General features: G+C 35.6%; 1 protein-coding gene across 4 annotated transcripts in view; it reads left to right on the top strand.

The window, feature by feature from the left end:
- The window catches only part of MTTP (microsomal triglyceride transfer protein), a 98,572-nt gene that overhangs the window by 46,589 nt on the left and 25,203 nt on the right, over positions 1 to 26,780 (top strand). For 3 of the 4 annotated variants that reach the window (XM_078068992.1, XM_078068991.1, XM_036102688.2), the window contains 7 exons: positions 8,467 to 8,624; positions 13,913 to 14,100; positions 15,397 to 15,540; positions 21,247 to 21,354; positions 22,553 to 22,669; positions 23,093 to 23,232; positions 25,023 to 25,173. In XM_078068992.1, the coding sequence (XP_077925118.1) occupies positions 8,564 to 8,624; positions 13,913 to 14,100; positions 15,397 to 15,540; positions 21,247 to 21,354; positions 22,553 to 22,669; positions 23,093 to 23,232; positions 25,023 to 25,173 (909 nt within the window). In that variant the 5' untranslated portion in view covers positions 8,467 to 8,563. The remainder of the gene's footprint in view (positions 1 to 8,466; positions 8,625 to 13,912; positions 14,101 to 15,396; positions 15,541 to 21,246; positions 21,355 to 22,552; positions 22,670 to 23,092; positions 23,233 to 25,022; positions 25,174 to 26,780) is intronic. The other variant, XM_078068993.1, reaches the window with a different exon arrangement.

Consider the following 26,780-nt stretch of genomic DNA (forward strand, 5'->3'; position numbering starts at 1 on the left):
CATAAAACTTAATAAACCTGAGCTCCCTTCCTGGACAAAGCCCAACACTAAGGAGAAACTTCTGGGAGTAGAATCCAAATTGAACAGGACAGGGACAATAGAAGCAAAGAAAAATGCAGGTCCAAATAAAAGTGGGAGAGAAGAGACAGAGCTCAGAAATGACAATGATACATAGGTGTCATTGTATGAAAACATGAGAAAAGGAAGCTTTAGAATCATGAGGCTAGAAAGTTATTATACCCACCCCTCCCTCTTAAAGGTAAAGAATAACTTATTTAGCTTAAAAATACACCACAAGAAGGATTACAGTTGAATCCTTTTTAAGTTGTTATAGTAAAATATGAAATAGAGAAAAAAGCATATGAAAACTATAACCCAGTATTTCAAACCAAGAGAAAAATTTTTTTTAATGATAGAAGATAGAACAACATAAAACAACAACAAAGAACTAAAAACCTCAGAAATAAAGTGGAGAAAAGAAGATTTGAAGAGGAGTGACAGAACTCAGAAAAGAATACAAAATATAAAAAGTACACATATATATTCGACCGTCTTACTGGGAGTCTTAGTGCAATAAGATAAGAAAAGGAAATAGCTTTCTTAGAGACTACTAGAATAATATATACCAACAAATTGGAAAACCTAGAAGAAATTGATAAATTCATAGAAGCACACAACCTTGTAAGACTGAATCATGAAGAAATAGAAAATCTGAATAGACCAATTATAAGTAATGAAATTGAAGCAGTAATTTAAAGTCTCCAAAAAATAAAAGTCTAGGACCAGAAAACTTCACAGGTGAATTCCACCAAACATTTAAAGAAGAGTTAGCACCTATCCTTCTCAAGTTACTCCATAAAAAAATTGAAGAGGGAGGAACACTTCCAAACTCATTTTACAAGGCCAGCATTATCTTGATACCAAAACCAAAGACACCATCAATATTCCTGATGAACACAGATGCAAAAATTCTCAACAAATTATTAGTAAACTGAATTCAACAATACATTAAAAGAATCATAAGTCATGATCAAGTGGGATTTATTCTAGGGATGCAAGGATAATTCAACATCTACAAATAAATGAACGTGATACACCACATTAACAAAACAAAAGATGAATTATATGATCATCTCAATAGCTGCAGAGATTGACAAAATGCAACATCAGTTTATGATAAAAAAAAATTCTTAACAAAGTGGGTATAGAAGGAAATGCCTCAATATAAAAAAGGCCACATATGACAAAGTCACAGCTAACATCATACTTAATGTGAAAAACTGAAAACTTTCCCTCTAAGATCAGGAACAAGATAAGGATGTCCACTGTCACCACTTTTATTCAACATAGTACTGGAAGTCCTAACCACAGTAATCAGACAAGAAAAAGAAATAAAAAGCATCTGGATTGGTAAGGAAGAAGAAAACTGTCACAACTTGCAGATATCATGATACTATATATAGAAAACCCTAAAGGCTTTATTTACCAAAAAAACCATTAGAACTATTAAATGACTTCAGTAAAGTTGCAGGATAATATACAGAAACCTGTTGCATTTTGTAACTAATAACTATCTGAGAAATTAAGACAATCCCATTTATTATTGCATCAAAAATAAGATATCTAGGAATAAATTTAACCAATGAGGTGAAAGACCTGTATGTGAAACACTGTAAGACATTGATGAAAGAAATTGAAGATGAAGTATATATACCATGCTCCTGGATTGGAAGAATTAATATCATTAAAATGCCCATACTACCAAAAGCAATTTACAGATTCATTGCAATCCCCACCGAAATACCAAGGGCATTTTGCACAGAACTAGAACAAGTAATCCTTACGTTTGTATGGAACCCCAAAAGATCCTGAATAGCCAAAGCAATCTTGAGAAGGAGAACAAAGCCAGAGGTATCACACTATCTGATACTATACTACAAACTACAGTATTCAAAACAGTATGGTAGTGGCATGAAAACAGACATATAGATCAATGGAACTGACTATATAGTCCAGATGGGTTATATATAACCCATGCATATATAGTCAATTAATTTATAACAAAGGAGGCAAAAATATTCAATGGTGAAAAAACAGTCTCTTCCATAAATGGTGTTGGGAAAACTGGACCACTATCTTACACTATATACAAAATAAATTCAAAATAGACTAAAGGTTTGGATATAAGTCCTGAAACCATAAAACTCCTGAAAGAAAACATAGGCAATAAGCTTTTGGACATCAATCTTAACTACTTTTTTGGGACCAGTGTCCTAGTCCAAGGGCAACAGAAGCTAAAAAAAACCAAACAAACCAAATGGGATTATATTGAACTAAAAAGATTTTGCACAGTAAAGGAAACCATCAACAAAATAAAAAGGCAACCCACTGAATGGGAGAAAATATTTGCAAATCATACATCCAATAAGGGGTAAATATCCAAAATATAAAAGAACATACACAAATTAATATCAAACACCCAAACAACCAGATTAAAAAATGAGCAAAGGACCTGTGTAGACATTTTTCCCCAAGAGAACATTCAGATCGCCAACAGTCACATGAGAAGATGCTCAACAACACTAATCATCAGGGAAAGGCAAATCCAAACCACGAGTTATTACTTCACACCTCACACATAACAATGCTGTTTGATAGCATTTTACCCACAGTAGCGCTTCTTTCAAAATTGGAGTCAATCATCTCAAACCCTGCTGCTATTGCTTCATCAAAAGTTAATGTAATATTCTAAATCTTTTGTTGTCGTCTCAATGATCTTCACAGCATCTTCACCAGGAGTAAATTCCATCTCAAGAAACCACTTTCTTCACTCATCCATAAGATGCAACTTTTCACCTGTTAAGTTTTTTTTTTTTTTCATGAGATTGCAACAATCCTGTCACATCTTCAGGCTTTGCTTCTAATGCTAGTTCTCTTGCTGTTTCCACCATATCTGTAGTTACTTCCTCCACCGAAGTCTTAAGCCCTTCAGAGTACTCCCTAAGGGTTGGGATTGACTTCTTCCAAACTCCTGTTGATGTTGATATTTTGATCTCTTCCCATGAATCACAAATGTTCTTCTTGGCGTCTAGATTGGTGAATCCTTTCCAGAAGGTTTTTCATTGACTTTGCTCAGATTCACCAGAGGAATCACTTATCTATGGCAACTATAGCCTGATGAAATGTATTTCGTAAATAATAAGACTTGGAAGTTGAAATTAGTCCTTGATCCATAGGCTGCAGAATGGATATTGTGTTAATGGGCATGAAAAAAACATGAATCTCATTGTATGTCCCCATCAGAGCTCTTGGGTGACCAGGTGCATTGTCAATGAGCAATAATATTTTGAAAGGAAGTCTTTTCCGAGCAGTAGGTCTCAACAGTGGACTTAAAATATTTAGTGGACCATGTTATAAACAGATAAACAGATGTGCTATCATCCAGGCTTTGTTGTTTCACTGATAGAGCACAGGCAGAGTAGATTTAGCATGATTCTTAGGGGCCCTAAGATTTTCTGAATGGCAAATGAGCATTGGCTTCAACCTAAAGTCACAAGCTGTATTAGAACCTAACAAGACAGTCGGCCTGTCCTTTGAAGATTTGAAGCCAGGCATTGACTTCTCTTTAGCTATAAAATTCCTATATGGCATCTTCTTCTGTTTCTTCCACATTGAAAATCTATTATTTAGTGTAGCCACCTTCATGAATTACTTAGCTAGATCTTCGGGATAACTTGCTGCAGCTTCTACATCAGCACTTGCTGCTTCACCTTGCACTTTTTTGTTATGGAGATGACTCTTTTCTTTAAACTTCATGAACCAACCTCTACTAGCTTCAAACATTTCTTCAAACTTTTATGCTAGCTTCAACTTTATAGCTTCCTCACCTCTCTCACCCTTCAGAGAATTGAGGAGAGTTAGGACCTTGCCCTAGATTAAGCTTTAGCTTGAGGGAATGTTGTGGCTGATTTGATCTCTCCAGACCTCTCAACCTTTCTTCATACTTGCAAGAAGTCTGATTCACCTTCTTACCACTCTTGTATTCAGTGGACTATCACTATTAATTTCCTTCAAGAACTTTGCATTCACAAGTTGGCTAATTGTTTGGCACCAGAGGCCTAGCTTTTGGCCTATCTTGGCTTTCAACATGCTTTCCTTACTAAACTTAATCATTTCTAGTTTTTATTTAAAGTGAGGGACATGTGATTCTTCCTTTCACTTGAACACTTAGAGGCCATTGTAGGGTTATCAATTGGCCTAATTTCAATATTGTGTCTCAGGGAATAAGGAGACCCAAGGAGATGGAGAGAGATGGGGGAATAGCTGGTCAGTGGAGCACTCAGAACACACGCATTTATTTATTAAACTCTCCATCTTATATAGATGTGATTTGTGGTGCCCTAAAACAGTTACAATAGTAACATCAAATATCACTAATCACAGATCACTATAAAAAATATATTAATAAGGGAAAAGTTTGAAATAGTGCAAGAATTACCAAAATGTGACACAGAGTCATAGAGTGAGCAAATGCTGTTGGAAAAATGGCACCAATTTGATCTTCAAAGCACAATAAAGTGAAGTGCAGTAAAATAAGGTATGCAAGTATCTTAGTTAATAATAATGTATCAATATTGGTTTGTTAATTTAAAAAACCCAAAATAAATCTTACAAATAATGTAAGATAATAATAGGAATAACTGGGTGCAGGCTATATGGGAAATCTCTGGACTGCCTTAGTAATTAAAATCAATCTGATCCAAATTTAAATTTTGTTTTCTTTACAGTAGTCTACTGAAAGAGAGTCATCATTTCTCTCCTTAAATGCTAGAAATTCAGTTTTTTTTTTTTTTTGTAGCCAAAGATAATGTAAAGTTAGACTACTCTTAGGGAACTGTCAGGTTATTATTGAATCATAAGGATTTGTTGTTGTTGTTGTCAAATATGTGTATGTGTGGAGGTGGGGGTGAGGGTAAAGTTTGTTTAATAACTTCATTTTGGGAGAATTACTATCCTTTTCGGAAAGCCTTAGATTTCAAATGTTTCAAACCTAAGTCTCAAGTTTATTCTTGTTAAGGAAAGACACTTAGTGTTAGGCACTTAGGTTTTTATTTTTTCAAAGAGAATTCTTAAGGTATACCTTTTAAAATAGTTTATGTATTCTCCTATAATTTTGCCTTGGTATAAAGAGATCCTCACATCATAAGAATATTCTCAACCTAACAGAATTATTTTTTGCAAGACCTCTTGAAAATTCTAACTCCCTCACTGAATTGAAAATGCTATTAGACTTTATTATGACCACTTAGGGGTAACTTGAAGTGTCCTTCTAAATTTTTTTTTCCTATTAATGTCATGTTTTTTCCCCCTAAGAACAGAGTAAAGTGTTCTAATGTTATAAAGACTTTTTTTTCTCTATAGCTATCTTATAGCCTGACTTACTATATCTGGTAGGATAATACATTTCCTTCCAACCTCTAGTGGGTGAAGTTCATTATCTTCCAATCTATGAAAATGAGTTAACTCCTAATAACCTCTGATACTCAACAGAAACACAACTGCACTTTGGAATTAGTCATTCATCTTTATGTCATAGTCTCTTATTTGTCACCGCAAAATAGTTGTATAGCAGATATGCCACAGTGTCATGTACGGCCAATAGAATTTCTTTGCAATAGAATTGTTTTAAAATCTATTATTTTATTTTGACCTGGTTAGCACAGATCAGTTTTTCCCCCTCTATGTTCAGCCTGGAACATCTAAACACAACAGTCAAGTGCTCTGTTAGCCACTGTACAAAATTGTGATGGACTTACTAAAGTTAGTGACAGTCCCAATTAATATTTCTCTGTCATCATTAAGAAATCAATTTTTCCACTTCCTATCTGTAATATTTTTTGAGTAAAGGAGAATAATGATTAGGTTTTAAGGTTTATTTTTCTATATTTCTTATTTTCACTAAATTAATCCAAGCCTCATTTTTCTAATATGTAAATTGATTGTCAGGATATAGTACAAAAAATCTAAAGTGCTTAGCATAGTGTATTATACATAGTAATTGTTTCATAGATGGCAGCTCTTGTTATTTTTATACTGTGCAGTGCTTCTGTCCTGCTTCACATGCCATGTAAAATAGGTGATGAGTTTGGGGAGATATCTTCCACATATATTATACCACATTTGCTCTACTTGATCAACTGAGCAAGAGAGGAGAATGCCTCTTCTTTGGCACACAAAATTCACTGAATATGGAAGAGTTTGGCATTCTTATTTTGTTTCTTGTGAAACAGTCTTAAGTCTTTCAAATGTCTTTGTACAAAGTAAAAGTTATAAGCAAAATATAAAAGGATGATGTTATTTATTACTAACAGAAACAGGGTTCTTTGAACATCCTATGCTGAAATGACTGTTTAATACTGTGATTCATAGAAGCTTTCTAGTCCAAAGCAAATGCTCAAATGAAACAGCATGTATTTTATTAGGCAATACTGATACATCTTTTATTGGTTGGACTCTGGTAAACACTTGACAACAAATGGTACTTTACCCAAAGAGACACGTATCATGCATGCATAGCATAGTCTAACCACAAGTTCTATGTAACTGTGAGCCTCAAATGGAAGTACAAAAGACAGTTTTCATAGAATCACATATGAATCAAACCAGTCTTTAATTTAAATATATAAGAATGTAAAGTTTATGTGTCAATAATGGCTTTATATAACTATGTATGTAACGCAGATATTGTGGAGCACATAGAAATCCATTCAAATGTAAAGCAGCAAAGCACTTTCATATTACCTTGTATTTATATTTCCTGTTATTCATAAAAACTTATATTTCTTCAACAAACATTTTTTTTAAGAATGGCCTTTTCTGTTTACCCCAGGAAAACTTATTATTTATACTTTTAAGGTGGTAGTCACAGCCAAACATTTTATTTTTGTATAGGTACTTTAGCCATGATTTGTATATGAAACTTAGGATAGCAAATAAAGTTTTAATCTCAATAGATGATAAAGACAAACAATTTTCATCCTTCAGTTCTTTATACAAAAATGTATTTCAAGAGGTAATATGCTTAACTTGGGAGGTTTAAAAATTTTATATTTCATTTTATGACCCTATTAAGTTGGCTGTTTTTTATCTGGGTTATCTAAAGGATATAAGTTTAGGGTTAGGATTCTAGAAAAGGGTTTTGAGAAAGTGGAGGGAGGATTTAAGAACCCATTTTATACTTAAACGTGGCTGTAAGTATTTTCAAGTTCATTCAAATAGCCCTTCACTAGTACTTTATTCCCTGACAAAACATCCCCACAGGCACCCCCGAACCACGCCAACCAGCTCATTTTAGTAGGTTTTGCTCATAGCAGGTTTCTCTAGCAGGAGTTTTCAAGGACAAGAGTTGGTTCAGTTAGCATAGTCTTAGCCATACTAGGATATTCACTTTAATTCTAGAGAAATTTCCTAATTAATCTTCTATAGCAAAAGTGCTAAGGGCTAGAACTCCCCCTCTAATTCTCTTCCTAGAAATGGGATTCAGAAAGCATAGGGGACACCATCTAGACAGTCCAAGGACTCAGACAAGTGTTTCCTGTCAGAAATAGCTCGAGGTCTACTATAATCTCCTCAATTGGCCTGCTAGGATGTTAATGATAGACAGTGCTGATATGCTACAACCCCATTAATTTCACACATAAAGAGAACCATCTAGTTTTCAAAATGGAAAGCTCTAGCTACTATAACATTATTTTGAAGTGGTTGGTGGTGATACAACTTAAAAATTTAAAAATAGGGGCGCCTGGGTGGCTCAGTCGTTGGGCGTCTGCCTTCGGCTCAGGTCATGATCCCAGGGTCCTGGGATCGAGCCCCGCATCAGGCTCCCTGCTCCGCGGGAAGCCTGCTTCTCTCTCTCCCACTCCCCCTGCTTGTGTTCCCTCTCTCGCTGTGTCTCTCTCTGTCAAATAAATAAATAAAATCTTTAAAAAAAAAAAATTTAAAAATAAATCCTAAAATTCAGAGTGATTTTTAAATAACAGCATACACATAGTATAAAAAAATTCCAAGGTGACCATAAAAGACATAATAAAATTCAAATAAGTTTAGCTTAGTTTGAAAATCCTCACCACCCTCCCACATAAAGTGGCAAAATGTACAGATAAGCACTTAATATAGAATGATGATGACTGTGTATTGAGCAGAAAAGTATCATCACCAGTTTTTCTCAAATGTCCTTCAACACTTCTGAATTTATAAGAAGGCAGACCGGTTTAGCTCTCAAAAGTGAAAATTTTCTTGATTTTCCTTCTTAAGTAAAAAAAATAATAATAATTAAATAGAGTGAGAGACCGAAAACTACAGCCCACCTAAGTTTAATCATTAATAGTGAGTTCTTTGGTGAACTTTGGTCCTCATTTTGGAGTTTGGAATCTGACCTTTCCCCAAAGATAAACATGCTTGTTGCAGGTTCTGAGGAGGGTCACTGCCTCACTGCCATCAGAAGAGTCCACTTCTCAGTGACTCCTAGCTGGGAACTGGATGCATTAGACGGTGGCTAGGCAATATGATTCTCCTCGCCGTGCTTTTTCTCTGCTTCATTTCCTCATATTCAGCTTCTGTTAAAGGTAAGTTTGTGTTTTTGTTAAACTTCAATGTTAATCATTGAGTGAAAAATTGTGTGTGTGTGTGAATAGTGAAAGAGCTCCTAACTAAACCATCTTCAAAACTACATAACTTTGGAATATTCGTGAAGGCATGCCTGGGTTGGAATGGAAACCAATTCAAATTCCTACATACATTAAGAAAACAGAGGTTCCTTTTAGTTTCAGCCCCTTAGACTAATGTGCTCCTTGCTTCAATTTCTCATTCGTGGTCTATTTTTAAAAGGGAGAAAAGAAATGCCTGCTATTGTTACCTGCTGTGGTTGGTCACTCACTGAATGCAGCTCCTTCATTTAAATTGTAAAAGAGGATTTTAAAAAAAACAGTCTTTAAATTTCCTTCTAGTTGCTTAGCAATGTGACATCAAGAAGAATTAGACCCAATGAAAAAGGCATTTGATTTGCCAAAGAATTATGAATGAAATGGTAAAGCATGCATTTAATTGCATTACCATTCAAAAGTGAGAATTATCATAATTGGTGAATTAAAGAAAATAAAACTACATGGTATAGATTTAAGAAATAAGACTTATTATCTTTGGATTAATAGTGTTGCTAGTTATAGTTTCTACTTTAAGACACATGGATTTTAAAAAACACGTATGAATTGATACCTTTCAGAACAAACATATTTTATAAGGGATGGTTTCTAAAAGCTGAATGAAATGTATTAATATGGAATCTTGTTTTAAATCAACTAGAATATAAACAAACTCCTTGGATTTCTAAATATTGCACCTGATGTAAAATAATCACTTTTAGAGTCTCTTAAGAGGACACACTGTAAAAACCAATTGATCTAACACATAACTTAGCATGATAGGGTCCAGTTTTAATAACTATGTACTCTAAGTGATATAAAACAATTCACTTATAAACTTCTGAAACACTTTTGGGATAACTAGCTTTTGATCATAAAATTTGTCTCAAGATTTCTCTTGAGAGACAATCTTTGTTATTGAAGCAATAAATGCAAGGCTAAATTTAAATTATTTCACATAAGCAAATCACACTTTAGGTTCTTGAACTAAAGATAGTATTTTTCACCATTTTCTAAAGTGTTTATTATTTAAAAATAGAGTCCTTACTTGGTATTATCTGCCAAATAAATTGTTGAGTGTTTAAAATATGAGGGATTTATACATCATAATATCAAATCTAATACCCTTATATAATTTTGAGAAAAATTATTGAACTATAGTAGTTATTGTACACTTCTATTTTTTCCCACTCTATAAAGGAGAAAATTGGATAACTTGATGTTTTCCAATACATGCACTTCTGAAGATTCTAAAACACACACACACACACACACACAACAATGACATACAGGAAATACAGTTTAGAACATGACAGATAGCTACAGTTTGTTGTGTACAAGCTCAGTGGCAACTCCAGAGTTTTAGAACCTGAAGCTTACGCAATTTAGGGGCCATTTTTGAGAAAAGATCGCAAAAATATCTTACTTTTGCAAATGTTACTGTAAAAAAAGATATGGCATGTGTACACATTGCTAGGGTACCCTTCCAAGACCTTGGAAAGAGCTTAGGGGTGTGAGGGCCCCAAAGCTTAAGCATCATTAGCTTCATGCTACAAGCTACTTATGCCAAATGTCATAAATAAAAAGTAGAGGACTTGACAGCTCTCTCTACCTGGATGTGATAACTTTTTGTATTGTGGTACCATGATTTCATTATAGATTCCTTGCCCTCTGTAATGATTGACATTTAAGAAACAAACTACTTGTAAAAGTCTATTTTAAAATCAGGCCATTATAAATTTGGGGATCTCATGTATCACCTCAAAACCCATCTCAAACCTAATTATAAATGCAACTGTTTAGCAAATCCCCAGATCTGGGTGGATTCCGAGTGCAGGTTGGACTGAAGAGAAGTAAGGGTAGGATTAGTATGGACTAGGGTCTACTTAGAAGAGATAGACTGAGTATGAATGTCCTAAAGACTCAAATTTTCCCTACTTTTTTTCAATTGTATTTTATCATGGTGGATCTATTCTCAGTGCTTTCCTCAGGTTTTCTTTATAGTACTTTTACTTTTCCTAACCCAGGCATGAGTGTTCTATTTAATCTTCTTACCTCTAAACCCGAACTGTCCCTTCGCTTCCAGTCTTTCTCTCAGTCCCTAGCCTGACCTGTACATTTCAGTCCATTCACATTAATCATCTTCCAATCTTTTTCCCTTATCCTTCATCCTACTCTTTTACTTTTTGCCTTATAGTTTTCTCTTGGAATCCTAAATCCCATTACCTATCCTTATCACTATTGCATGTGTCTTTAAATCTCATCTTGAATTTATCTAATTTTGATAAATGCATATTTTAAGATATTTCTTAACAGGTTCAAAACTGAGAGTTTTGTTGCTTTTAAGTCACTTAAAATTTTTAAATGCATTTGAAGGGGCACATTGAAGAGGTTTTATCTAACCTCAGTTTCAAAAAAATGTCGTTTTGCATACTCTATAGAGCAATATCCTAAGAAAGAAGTAAGTCAACAGTATAAATAGAATATGCTCCCATTGTGCAGTGTTGCCAGATCTCTGAATAACATAAACAGAGAAATACTTATCAAAGAGGAAAGGATAACAGGGACAATATTACAGCAGTCCACTTATTTGAATCCTTTTAGGTTTTATCTCCTGTTAAAAGAGGTAGGAAAGGGGCACATGGGTGGTTCAGTTGGTTAAGCATCTGTTGACTCTTGGTTTTGGCTTAGGTTATGATCTCAGGGTCGTGAGCTCAAGCTCCATGTTGGGCTCTGCACTGGGTGTGGAGCCTGCTTAAGATGCTCTCTCTCTCTCTTCCTCTGCCTTTCCCCACTCCCTCTCTCTCTATGTCTAAAAAAAAAAAAAAAGGTAGGAAAAAGATCTAGAATGAGGCCTATTTTTTCCGATGCTTTATCACTTCCAAATCACAGTCAAGAACTGATCTATAATATATTGTCTGTTTTCACATTCTTTTGACTGGTAAAGTAAAAGTAAGGAAAAAATGATCAACATGATACTTTGGAAATCTTTGGAATTCAAGAGAGGCTACCTTCCTACAAACTTTTTGTAGTTATTTTAACCAGAAGACATCTTTGTGTAGTCCACAAAACTTGGATCTCAGTAATTTAAACATCAAATTCTGCATTCTATCTGCTATGTTGGGTTGAAAGCAGAGTCAGCTTTTCTCAGCTTGTCATATAATGCTTACCTTTCAGAATTGCTGTGAGGATTAGATAAGACATGTATTTCCTTTATGCCCTCTGTGGAATTCGATAGGCATCATAAAAAGAAGGCCTCTCTGGCCAAAATGTCTGTCCTGGCCAGAAAACCAATGTTTGAATTTGTAGCCATGTCCCCAGTTAAAATGTAGAAGAGGTGGAGGTAGGGGAAGCAAGAGATAGTCACAGACTTTATCTCCTTCAAGGCTTTTTCTGACTTTTTCTGTCTTCTGTATCTTATACCTGAGGTTCTGCCTGATTTGGTGCTTGGACACCGTCTGTTTTTTGTATGTATACTCTTAGATACCCGCCTCCCACACTTCCTTCTCCTGGCTTTTCTAGATTCCTATTTCTTGTCTCCTTATCTCCTTTCTTTGAAGGTTTGTCAGAACATATAACTTCACCATCCAAAACTTTCCAGGGGCTTCCCATCTCACTCAAATTCTAAGTCATGTCCCTGCAAATCTCCCTGTCACCCATAGGTACCTATCTGACCTCATCTTTTGTAGTGTCTTTCACTTAATTCCTGCCTCTTTGGCCTTCCTGCTCTTCCTCCATTACACCTACACTGAGCTCTCCCCAGGGCCTTTAAACTTGCTATTACCTCTATGTGTGTGTGTGTGTCGGGGGGGGGGGGTGCGGTTGGAGGGGAAGGTAAAAGTGTGGGGATGGAGGGGAGAGGAATGCTCCTCCCACAGATATCCATGTGGATAGCCTAAATAGCTTTTGCCCAGAATATTACCTTCTCAGGAAGGTTTTCCCTCAGCACTCCCATTCCCTTTCTTGTTTCATTTTTCTTCATTAGCATTTCTAACACTTTGTATGTGCTTATATATTTTTTATTGCCCATCTCCTCCTCATTCAAGTGTAAACGTCACAAAGGCAGATATTTTGTCTGCTTATTAACTACTATAACCTCAGAGCCTAGAAAAGTGCCTACCACCCAGTAGGAGGTGCTGAGTATATCCTTGCTGAATGTATGAGTGAATCCCTAGCTCTCTCCCTAGGAATGGAAAAGAGTTCAACCTAAAGGTTTAGGTGTGTATAGTAAAGGAAGAGCATGGTCTCTAGAGCCAGACAGCTTGGGTTCAAGTCCTGGTTCTATCGCTAACTGTCTGGGTAACCTTGGGTAAAATGTATAATCTCTATGCCCTTCCCTTTCCTTATCTTTAAAAGGAGACTAATAATGGTACCTACCCCATTAGGTTTGAAAGATTTGATCCTACTCCTTCACATTTCTTTGGGTTAAGTTAAGCTGAATTAGAGAGTGTGTGAACTGCTCCATATATTAATTATTTTGGCTCACTATACTATTTGACATTAAACTGGCCCTGCCATATTAAAGCCTGTACTAAGATTTTATGTAGTAAAACATTATTTTATTCAGGAACAGCTAATTTAAATTTACATATGTGTAGCCTTGAAATGTACCTTTGTGCTAAAAGTTTACTATTGTTAAATAAACTGTAATATATTTACTATAATTAATAGAGTAAATTACAGGGGATAGTCTTTAAATATCCAATTTAAGGAATTGCCCTCTAACCCCTAAAATTACCTTGGCATTGATCTGTTGTACTGAAATGATATCTTAATTACAAATGGTTTGTATTAATTTTGTAAAACAATTCCTGGCTAACCCTTACTTGAAATCATATTCATTATACCTCAATAAAGCTGGGGGGAGAAGAGAAATCATATTCATATAATTAAAAGCAATATGATGACATTTCCTTAAAATATGTTCCATGGTTCAACCAGGGCAATATTTAGATACTCTGATTATTGATTAGGGATACAAACAAAAGTTTTCTGAAATGGAAGCTTATTTGTTTGTTAGTTCTTATTGCTGTTCAAGTCTATAATTTCAGCAGATGGAGAATAGAACCATCTTTCATTTAGCAAATATTACCAAGCTCCCACTAGGCACCACTGTGCTAGATGAAGAATGCTTTGATAGCAAGAAAGCACAGTCCCTGGCCTGACAGGTACCTTACAACTGAGACTTGATTTGTGTCACAATCTTTATGCAGGTCACACAACTGGTCTCTCATTAAACAATGACCGGCTGTACAAACTCACATATTCCACTGAAGTTTTTCTTGATCGGGGCAAAGGAAAACAACAAGACAGTGTAGGCTACCGAATTTCATCAAATGTGGACGTCATCTTACTCTGGAGGAACCCTGATGGCGATGATGACCAACTGATCCAAATCACAGTAGGTATCTTCTACCAGAAGTGCAAAGATTGGATGTCAGCAAAGTCTTTGTGAAGTGTATCATTCAACGCTTTTGTGCTCTTGGTTATATATCCATTTAGTTTGTTATCTATCACTAAAATATGTAGATCTACAGTTTTGAAGTTTTTGCTAATCAAAAGTGATCTGGTCTTTCCGAGTTGTTGAAACAAGCGAAAGAAGGCATATGCTGGTAAGTAACTATAGCATGATATCCAGTTCTATGTTTTGGATTAATGGGCACATTAAACTAGAATTCATTTGAGATGTTCTAGGTGTGAGAAGTCTAGAATCCATGTCATTTGAAAAACAATTAAGACGACTTTAGATGAAAGAAGAGATAAATTGGGAGGTCTCAATTTTTCTGAGTTCTTCCATATAACAAATAGAATTACCCATGAAGGAGTGAACCTATTCTGTGTTCTTCCTGAGGTAAGAACCAGGTGCTGTCCTGAATGGCAGTGTTTGGTCAGTTATGATAATTTAGATTTATGTGTTGAGAAAGGAGGTCAAATTAGTTGGCCTTTGAGGCCTTGAACTTTCAGTTTTAATATATGGTGATTCCATATTTGCTTTCAAGGGCCTAAAGGCAATAGATTTCTCTAGTAAAGTCAGTTATTCTTCCACATGTTAGTGTGAAACAGGTACACCGGACCAAGATCTATCTGTTCCCTTATAACTGATAAGAGTTGTTGATAAACTTTATAATGAGGTGTCACTGTAATACGTGTACCAAGTGATCTTTGCTTCTTTGGATGTCTCTTGTGTCTTCCAAGTTGGGTCAAAACTTCATCATCCACCTCTCTGAGCCATTTCCCAATAGAACAGTAAAGTACTCTATGGAAACCATTAGGTACTTCCTTGTTCAGTAACCAGACTGTTCATTTTTAATTTTGTGTGTGTAAGTGAAGTACAGTGGGTTAGGATTCCTTTCAAAAAATGGTAAAGAAAGTGAAGAGACCAGGCAGACAGCAACAGTCAACATGAACAAGGAGAGTGACTAACAAAAAAGAGCCACCTTCCAGTCATTATTGTAAACCTGAATTCACAGATTTCTTTAAGAATCAGTATTTTTTTACCTAATTCAAAAACCCAATTTTTGGATACCTTCTCCATTCTTTTAAAGTTAATGGCGAAGTCCTATGAATCATGAATTGAAAAACAACAGAATACATTATGGACAACCCTGTTTATTGCTTTACCATTTTATTTTCTAAGAGACTGTGATGGAAATAGATATAGCAAGTTTTTCTAACAGGTTTCTTTCCATGATTCCAGATGAAAGATGTAAATGTTGAAAATGTGAATGAGCACAGAGGAGAGAAGAGCATTTTCAAAGGAAAAAACCCACCCAAAATCATAAGAAAAGAAAACTTGGAAGCTTTACAAAGACCTGTGCTCCTTCATCTAGTCCATGGAAAGGTAAAAGTGATTTTGGGGGTCCTACATCTTTTTTCTCCTACTTCAAATTTTTCTTCCCTTCAGTAGTTATTATTTTGAGGTAATCATGATATCATTAGTTTCATAGTACATGGAACTTTTTCAAGAACTAATAAGTAGAGATTGCAAACTAAATACTTCAGAAGTAAATCAAGGCATTGAATTCACATATTTTTTAGCCATTTGTTTCTCATTTTTATGAAAATCTTTATAGTAGAATCAAGTATTTGTTTATTGAGAAGCATTCTTAAAAGGTATATTATTAAATTAGGAAGGATTAGAAAGATATTGTAACACACTAGGTCATCACAGGTGATTGTGTACATCATTCAGGAAAGTAGACAAATTATGAGATTAAAATGATCTAACTTAGATTAATGATATTAACTCATGAGAATATCAGTATCTGGCTAATGTACAAAAACTGAAGCTTTTGAAAGGACATAGCATTCCTAAGGTAGAGTTGATTTTTTAAAAAAGCACTTACAGCTTATTTAAAAACTATGAGTTTCAAAAGCATTTTATATACCAAAGTGATGAATGAACACTATAATATCCATTTGGAAGTTTGCTCAGAGAATTCTATAAGTGTGCATTACTTACGATTTTATTATCGTCTATTAAAATGGTCTAAATATGTTTGGAATTGAGACACAATTGTGATCAGTGAATTACTAGACATTACATATGTGGGCTTATAAAAAGCATAGATATTATATTGACATACATAAAAATGTATCTGTAAAGATGCTCAATTTTAGGTACCAAAGTAGAAAAACAGTAAGAGATCATTAGAGTTAAAATGCTACACATCTCCAAAATGTCTCTAGATTAAAATTTTCTAGATTCAAAATAAAGGTGAAAGCAAATACTTTAAATTATAAATTTCAGACATGTGATGTATTGCTAATAATGATGTGCATTTTTATAGAAAGTACTAAAAAGCGATTCTTGTGTTGTTACTTCTACAATCAAATATGAATCCCCATCTCAAGAATGCCTCTCTTCTCCTTGTCAAAATACTTAGCATGCCTCAGGCTTTGCTCACAGGCCCTTTCTTTTATAAAGTTTGTATCCTCCCAACCAGTTAGAAATAACCACCCCTCTTTAAAACTCTCTTAGCACCTTGTAGCTCACTCATGGACCCTTATCACTATCCTTTTGGTCATTTGCGTTCATTACTAGATTATGGGTTTCGGTAGAGAAAATTCCCATTCCTCTTTATATTCCAGGCCCTCCCTCTCTCCTTCATGCCCTTCCACTCCCTTCCTCCCCAAAGTACCCAGAACCATGCCTTGTACCGACTGACTTGGTGTTCCAGAAGACTTTCCCAGCATTCTCCCAAACCCCATGTTCTCCTAGGCTTGTTTCTATTTGGTGTTTATCACAGTATGTTGAAATTCTCTCCTTGTCTGCAGTCAGTATTCAGAGTAAGCTCATGAGCAGCAATTGTGTCTTTAACTCTGTATATTCAGTGCCTTGCTCATAGTGGGAACTCAATGAATGTTTGTAAACTAAAGGAATGAGCATATAAGGATACCTGGGGCTAAAATGAGTTGAACTTTGAAAATGGCTTTGGTTATTGTTTGCTTAATAATAGCTAAATCAGACTGAGCACTTATTGTGCACCAGAGGCTGAAGGTATTACATGAATTATCTCTTCTATCCTCAGGACAGCTCTGGGAAGCATCTTGTAATAGATGAGGAAACCAAAGTTAAGAGCAGTAAAGAAATTTGCCTAGGGTCACACAACTGGCAAGTGGTGGAGGTGGTATTAAAATAGAAGCTCTAATAAAATGCAAAGTTCTGACTTATTTCAGAGGCTAGGTTGGAAACCTCTACATTATACTGTCTTCCAGCTGTAATGATTTGGGGAAGCATCATCTCTTTGGTTGACTTGTAATATTCCTATTTCACCCTTCAATGTATCTATTAACTCACTTGATTTTCATATGGCACAACAACATGAAATACTGTCTTTTTCCTCTCTGGCCTTCCAATGTGGAAAGACACTTGAACCCATAAAATATTAGTTGCATTTATAATCTTAATGACAACCTACCATTTTATAGCCTTGGGTAGCAGTTGAGTACAAAGTCTTTTGTTACACACACAAAAGGACTCGGTGCCCTCACTGTTCAAAGGCTGGGATGGAGCTGCCACATCATTATTTCGGTGACTCCAACATGCCAATTCTATACGAGCTGTGATTGTAATGATTTACGATAGCCTCAGGTTAAAGTGCACTGTGGTATCTATCAATGATATGATAAAGTACTCGTTGGAAAAAAAAATATGACCCTGGAGACTAAGAAGCCATGTGGAATTTTCAGCCACATCACTGTCAGAAAGATCATTATTTAAATGATCACTTCAGTTTACTATGAGAGGAATTATGAAAGGAAAGGCTGAACTGCTGATTGGCAGTTTTTTTTAAAAAGTATGTTCTACCCCAGGCTCAAATTAAGTTTTACCCCCTGAAATTTCTGTGATTTCAAGGATGCTCAGCAGCGTGTGTTTTTTTGTCCTTCCAGAGCCCCTGTTTGAAGCTCCTATATTTATTTTATAAAAGAGAGCCCATTAAAACACTCAGATGAATATTTATTGCACATCCTCTTTTTTCCATGCCCACTCATCTTCCCTACATAGGTGTTTGGGCATGGCTCTAGTTTTGTCTACAAATCATAAGTGAAGTTGGAAACATGACAGTTTCCTGGTTAAGTTGATTAACACTGACAAGCAAAAGATGCGTGGATTCTTTTTTGGGCCTGAAATGCTAATCCAATTAATTGGGTAATTACCAGATTTCCATTTCTGGTTTTCACTGTCAGTATTGATTAAATTAACCACATGGCTGCTGAGTTGGCGCTTTATTTTGTGTTGTTTCTAGGCATTGATTTGTTCTCTGAATCTGGCAGTGTGGCTCCTTTACACACGCTGAACCTCCATAAGAAATATGACACCTTGAAAACCTTCAATTCTTCATATGTTATCTTCTCTTGTCTGTTTTCCAATGTGTCATTGCCTAGCTATACTCTGTTAGATATATGTATCAAAGATATATTTAGAGATATAGCTCCAGCTAAGTAGATTAAATAAAATGATTAGTCTGTTTGCTGGGATTCTTTTTATTTTTGCTGTTTGGGCCAGTTAATGGAATTTTGCTTTCTCTTATTCTTAAAGAATGTATAAATTAAGGGGATGTATAGATGCATTTTTTTTTTCCTAAGGAAGAAATATGAATCCCTACTGATTCCAAGGCAAAATTGGCCCTCAAAATTTGACAGAAAGAGGCACTGCATCGCCTTCTCCACAACTCACCCATCTTCCTCTATGTTTGGTTTCCTTGGGTTTAAGACTTAGTTTGTAACTGGCTGGTGTCCCTGTTGCTTTCCAGAAGCTGTCGGCACTGTGAATTTAGATAAGAGTCCTGTGCTCTCAGATATTCAGAGCTCATTTCAGAACTGAATGAAGTAAATCAGCTTTATGGCCTAAATGTAATAAAACTTACTTGGTTCCTGTTGCAAAATAATGAATTTAAGATTATTGCTGTGACAGCCACATGGATTGAACTGCAAAGTTCTGACTTATTTTTTTAATTATTGAGAACCTACTCAATTCTAACAGTTTTGACATTTAGCTAATATGGATACCAGAGCTGTCTTTACTTTGAATCTCATTGGTCTGCGCTAAAAGAACAGTATTTAGGCCCCAAAGATAGCAGTCATACACGTGAGGAAAGACAGATTTGTCCACTTTTCTAGTTTTAGGGAAACAATAAAAATTAATAGAAGAATGAAAAAAAATCTCTTTTGTCTTCCAGGTTTACATTGTTCAATCTATTAGGGGAAAAAAGTTGCTAACACCATTTTCTTAGAGATCTAGCAGTCAAGATCAAAGCTTGATCCGTAGGCATGGGCCATTGATAAAAGAGCATTTAATCTTTTCTGTAGTCCAAAGATTAAATCAGAGAACTAGGTTTCCTGAAATTTTAAGTAAAACTTTATATAAATACTTCAGGCACAATTTATAGCCTGGCAGGAAAGTGAGGATACTGATGACTGTACAAATATTTTCACCATTTAATGGCTCCTCTTTGCTTTCTGAAGTACTTAAGGCTCAGGCCGTAGGCTATGCATATTGCCACTAAGTGAGTCCTTCTGGCTGTGTCTGGGTTTAAGCGATCCACTTGTGAACCTTTAGTAATCATGATATCTGGAGATATACTCCCAGAAATTTGAAAAGGAAGTTACACTGTAATTCTGAAAAGGAAAGAAGACCCAGTTTACAAAATAGAACATCAGAAACTCAACCTTGGATCTGAGAAATTGCCAGTGATTTGTTTGAGAATATGATACCATGGATTTTCAGATGCTGAGGTCACCATTCCAGTTCCTTTTTAACCTGGACAAACACAATTCCAACTTTTATAGGTTCGTTCAGTATAATGACTAAAATTGATTGCTGGATAAAGTACCTAGTAAATTTGTCACTAGGCAGAGTATACGTAGAAAATACAGATAGAGATTTGAGGCACTTGTTTGGCTAATTCAGGCAAAATATTCTCTTCTAAGGTATGAGAGAATTTTCATATAGGTTGAATTGTTCAGATTGGTATTAACTGAATTCATTGCATAATTACTGAGCTTTCTGTTTTGCTTGAGAAATCATGGTTGGTTTCAAAGTTTACTAGAATAAAGGCATTCAGGATATTTCCAGTAGGAATGCTCAGCTATAATTACCATAGATCTTGGGGATTTTTACAAGGAAGCCATATCCATCCTCTACTTCTAAATTGTGTGAGGTGTTTGGAGTTAATACAGGGTGAAAAGTAACAGACCTTCCAGAAAATTCTCTTTGTATTTTTATTCTTGTTTCTTAAACATGACCTAAATTATCAAAATGGTATGAGACATTGTTATCACCCCTGGGCCTATAAATATCAAGGATAAAACAAAGCTAAGCCATTGACTATTACAGACAAGTCACAGTCATCCTCCTCATTTCAACCTCATTTCCTGCCTTCTGAAGGGCCTCAAAGCAGTGCCTGTGGCAGGCCATGCAATGGTAGCAATCTCAACCTCAAATCCTCCAACCATCTCTATCTCCTTATATCCAGGGTCAACATGAATGCTCTGGAGGGCCAGAGAAAGTCACCCCTGTGGAATTTTGTCCGTGGGCATTATGACCATGTGTAGGTGCTGGTCATAGCCCTTAGAGGTTGTGCTAAGCTCATGAGTGTCAAGTATGGTAATTGCCATTCTCTTCCAATAACTGATTTCTTTGTTATTTTAAACATTGGTTCATTTTTGTTTCAGGCAGAGTTACAGGTAGGGAACATATTGATACGTTCAAAGAAAATATTCCTGATCTCTCTTCCTTGGGCAATCCTTCTTGCTTTCACAGAAATCCCAGTCTAAATCGGTGTACTTTTTCCTTCCCTAGGCTATGTCCATCATGTTCAGAGCCTTAATTGTCTGTCTCCCAGAATTTTATATTTTCATGGTCTAGCTTCTTAGGAACTTAAATAACATCTTTTCATAAAAAAAGAAATCCCAGCTTTGGAGTAACAGATCTCTGTGTCCCAGATTGATAGGGGTGAAAATCTGATCTTTCCTGCTAATTATTTAACCAAATTGATAAATGATGCATTTTTGCTTCATATATGTTTGTCTTTTTTTCCCCCAGGTCAAAGAGTTCTACTCATATCCAAATGAGCCAGTGGCCATAGAAAATCTCAAGAGAGGCCTGGCTAGCCTATTTCAGATGCAGTTAAGCTCTGGAACCACCAACGAGGTACTTATTAATATTAAGGATCCAGAATATTATTTGTCAATAGTTACCAAAATTGCTCATATGGAGCAATATGAATAGAAATTTGTAGAAATTCAGTAAAAAAGTTACTACTATGGTAATGCTCAGAAAAGGTGAGTAGCATGGTTAAGTCTCACTTACATGTGAAACAAATTGCCATTTACCCCAATTTATACTCAAATACAGGGTGAAAGAAATTAGAATCCATTATATTAAGGAGACTTATGGAATGACTAAACGATAGAGATGTAGAAAACATTGGGGAGCATTTCAGTGGCGTCACTGTACATCACTATCCCATGGGGACCTTATTTAAGATACAGATTCCCTGCAGAGATTCTGATTCAATAGATCAGGGAGGACCTGAACATCTGTATTGTAAGTTTTCTCAGATAGTTTGGACGCACTGTCAGTTTGGGGAACCAGTGGTCTCTACCAACCCCCTTCATTTTACAGATGAAGAAACTGAGGTTAAACTAGAGAGGTTAAGGGCTCCCCCAGTATCACACTTTGAGCCAAAGGCAGAGCTGAGTCTGAGTTACCTGTTCTGAATTCAGCCAACCCATGAGTGGGTGAGAAAATCTAATTGGCAGGGCTGGGCCAAGGAAGTATTGGGTAGTTTACTAGAATAAAGGCTACGTGTGGTGCTGGTCGAGACCCAAGGGAAGGCTCAGAGAAGCTAAGCAATCTGTACTGATATACATTTGCCCACACTCAAATTGTTAATGTGACTTATAATGAGTTGAATTAATCCCACAAGTTTTTAAGGATTTCTAATTATATTCAGCTAGTCAAAAGAGCGCATGCACACACATACTCACATCTAGATACAGCATTAAAAGTCAAATCCCCTTTCCACATAATTATCCACTTACCAGAGGTTTTGATTATGACCACGCCATTTGTCCAATTCTTACTAGATGTTAGAGAGAAGTAGGAAATCCTTTATTTTTACTGGGGCAATAGAAGGTGCTGATAAGACTCAACAAAAGAGGATGGAAAAGAATCCACATGCTTCAGGAGACACTGAATTCTTCCTATCCTTCTGTCTTGTCAGCCTGGACAAAAAAGCAGTCTCCCATGGCAATATCAGGAACCCCAGTTTTCAGGCTGCTTCCCACTAGAATTTAAACGGTCCATGTGACAATCCCAAAAGTTGTATTTTTACTTTTCTTTTTAGGTAGATATCTCTGGGGATTGTAAGGTGACATACCAGGCTCATCAGGACAAAGTGACCAAAATTAAGGCCTTGGATTCATGCAAAATAGAGAGGTCTGGATTTACAACCTCAAATCAGGTATGATTGATATCATCCTCTTTAAGGCATCCAAGTAATTACATTTTGTAGAGATTAATTTAAAATAATAGAAGAATAAGGTAACAATATAATTTGGGAACATTTATAATTTTTAGTTTAGGGTATTGTTTCACACAATACCAAATGAAAAAGGTTTATTTTCATATGTTATAAGTTTGGGTGGTGAAGGGAAGGTGTTAAGAGGAAGCTCTTGAGCACTGGGTGTTATACGCAAACAATGAATCATGGAACACTACATCAAGAACTAATGATGTAATGTACGGTGCTTAACATAACAAAATAAAATTTAAAAAGAGGAAGCTCTTTTGAAGATTAGAAGAGAGTTTGCTATTTGACTTGATTCAAAGATAAAAAGCTGATTGTTACAACTCCAAATATTTATTTATTTATGTATTTATTTAGGTCTTGGGCGTCACTTCAAAAGCCACATCTGTCACTACCTATAAGATAGAAGACAGCTTTGTTATAGCTGTGTTCGCAGAAGAGACACATGCTTTTCGGATGAATTTCCTACAAACCATTGCAGGCAATATAGTATCAAAGTAAGATAATGATGAAATTTAAATTTTCTTTCCTGTTCTTTGATATATTATTATATTTGGTTTTTAAATATACATGTTAGAAATGTTAAATGTATGTATGTTTTATATATATATTACATATATATATAGTGCTTCCTTAGTTTGACTGTTAGTTTCTTGGAAACTGTGATTATATCTTGTTCACCTTTAGTTTTCACATCATCTACAATAATATATGGCATATATTAAATACTGTTTTTAATACAACTTCATTTAAAATTATATCAATCATTTACTGAATAGATTTACATTTTAAAAAAGCAAACTACTTGATTCATTCTAGTTTATTTTCTAATTTCTCTGTCAGATCTTTCCAATGGTAAGGTTAAAAAGTGGTAGCATTTGCATGTTTTCTCCTTGAGATATCTGTTGTTGTTGTTGTTGTTTATGTTGTTGTTAAGAAACACATAAAAAGTTGTTATTATTGTAAGAAACACATAAAAAGTTCCATAGTAAAGTGATACAACAGAATTTTTGTATTTTTGATTTATAATACCATATTCAAGCCCGTTATTTCAGTGTGTGAAAATTTCTCTGGTCAGAAGTTCTCAGGGGCTTGAGAACTAGAACTTTCAAATCTAAGAGTATATGTTATTTTCAGATTTTAATTTAGAAGATTTCCTAGCATTAAATGTATTCTACCTTATGCCATCGCTTGTCAAATGCTTTCTCTCAAGTAGCTCTAATATCAGAGGGCAGTGGATGCAAAGGCTTGGGAGAAGTGCCTCAAACTATAAATGCTTGAAATTTTTTTTGAAGTCTCATCTGGATAGAATTTTGCATTTTACTTTGCACCATATTGTTTTCATGTATTTTCATATAAAATAAATATTTTAAATTACTTATCAGGTCTATCAGGTTTCCACTGCCCTACAGCAAACCACTCCCAATTTAGTAGTGCAAAAAGCAGCAGTCATTTTATTATTCTGTCAGAATTCTGGGTCTTGCCTTGGCTCAGCGAGGCACTCCTTGTTTGGTGTCTGTTCTGCAGTGGCAGTCACTGACCAGAGCTGGTTCAAAGGTTGCTCCCTCACCTATTTGTTATCTGGACTGGGAAGACTCAAACTACTGAGGCTCCCCAAGCATTTCTCTTTGTCAACATGTGGCCTTTCAGAATGGTGGCTTCAGGGAGCCAGGCTTTGTACATGGCAGCTCAAGTCTCCAAAGGGACATGTGCTGCTGACATTCCGGATGAAAGCTGAATTTCCTTTTAAGATTTAGCCTTAGAAGTCAAATAGTTTCCTTCCATTCTCCCTCTCTTAGTTGGGGAAAATCACAGAGTCCTGCCCAGGATCAAGGATAGGGATGCAGACTCTACCTCTTGATGGGAGAGAGACAAGGTTCTGAAAGAGCATTTCAGGCAAAAATATCGTGGAAGCCATTTTCAGTAAATAAGATTTTTCTTAATTGTCTTAGTTAATAAGTGGTTGTATGGATGATATTTTCAGAAAGCAGGGCTAAATTTAAAAGAAGTGACATCACATAATCTTCTTCAGCATCCAGGCAAGTTTTCTTCCCTGTATTCTCTTAAATCCAGACTTTTATTTTCAAACCTTTGAGTAAAATTGTTGTTCCAGAAAGATTTCATAATTATCTTGAGGTTTCTGCTACTGAGATATTGCAGTTTGAAAGACATGGACTTACATAGTGTGAATAAATTAGTATCTGGTTTGCCAAAAGAATGGCAATCAGTAGCTTGTTCACTCAAAATAAAGCTGCTAATGTGATATTTCTCTTCCTTGGTTGTGCAGGCAGAAATTAGAGCTGAAGACCACTGAAGCAGGCCCAAGACTGATACCTGGAAAGCAGGTTGCAGCCATAATTAAAGCAGTTGATTCGGAGTACAGGGCCCTTCCCATTGTGGGACAGGAGTTCCAGAGCGAGTGTAAAGGATGCCCTTCTGTAAGTGTGAACAGCTGCGTTGTGTGGTCAGATAGGGGAATTATCATGGCTTAAAATTCGATTTTCCTTTTGTCTCCAATGGAAGCTTCAGTTAATTCTTTGAAGAAAGTTTATAAAGAGCTACCAGTCACCACTGAATTCTAATGGCCCTAGTAACAATATGCACACAAGGTGAGGTGTAATCCAACAATAATTAACAAATAATTACCATCCACTCATTTCAAATTACAAATGTTATGACTTAAGGGCAACTTCTGAATAGTAGTACCTAGAATGCAGTGGGGGATAAAGGGTCTAATGAAGTTCGGGGAAAGCATATAGTGTCAAGAGCATGGACAGGGATCTGAATCCTGAAAGTTCTACTACTGAGTAGCAGTATGTCCTCAGGTGAAATATTTAACTGAGCTCAGTGTTCTGAGTACTGCTGTCAGGACCAAAAAAGGATACCAAGCTCCCTGCTAAATTAGGAAACACTTCTTTACCACACCCCAACTCCCCTACAATTACGGACAGAAATGAGATAGCACACCTTCAAGGCAAAATGTAGATCATCATAACATTTTAAGTCCAACAAAGAGAAATTTCATTTATCTCATGAGTCAGTTGTGATGATGACCATAGATAGGACCTTTGGGTCTAGCATTTCCTAATACTTAGCCTCTTGTCAGGAGAGCAAACCCCTGGCTTCATGCTCTGTTGGTAGCTACCAGAAGATGCTGTTCCCTTGGTGTTCAGAGAAGTAGAATTATCAAGAACTAATATCATAATTTGCTTAAAGTACAAGACATTAAGTCCTTGCTAATTTCTCAAATTTATCAAATTGAACTAAGGGAAAAACAAAAAGAAAGAGAGAATCATCATTCTCAAATCTTATTTTTTATTTGTTTTTCTTCCATATAACAGTTAATGTTCCAGTGTAATTTTCTAATGTGTCATACAAAGGTGGAAATTATTTAGGAAAGTGACTGATGAAACCAATCATCTTTTTTAATGCTGTGAACTATTAATTTCTCTCCCCCATGTTTATTAAAAATTATAAGCCATTTTAGATGTTTGATAATTACTTCTTCATTATTGTAGGAAGGGTTTATGTCTTTGAGGAATTGCTTTTGCAATTTCAGTACACTGTCACCATTGCAACCCTTTAAAGAAAAAAAATCTGAATTCACACTGGTGTGCTCTCTGCCCTCAGAAATGACCCAGTAGATTTTTAGCTAAGAATAGCTGGAATTTTGCCCTGGAATATCCTCTTAAGATTAGATAACCAAAAGAGATTTGAAAAAGAAAAAATATGTGTCTGTTGCTTATTAGAAGGAGTGAATAATTTAAATATTTGTAGCATACTGATTACCCCAGACCTCTTAGACTGCTGGAGGTCACTAATGGGATAAACACATTATTTACAACTAGGGGGAAAAGTGGTAAACTAGGAAAAATCAGTTATTTAATATATTTCAAGGCCAGAACATGTCACTAATTAGAATTATTTACTATTGTTAAAATCATAATAGAATAACAATAGTATAAGAATTACCTTTATCTAAATACTACTCTACTTAACGTGTAAGTAATGAACAATGCAGACCTCAGCATAGTTAAACATTGCA

This window comes from Halichoerus grypus, chromosome 3, assembly GCF_964656455.1.
Source record: "Halichoerus grypus chromosome 3, mHalGry1.hap1.1, whole genome shotgun sequence".
Taxonomy (NCBI): Eukaryota; Metazoa; Chordata; class Mammalia; order Carnivora; family Phocidae; genus Halichoerus; species Halichoerus grypus.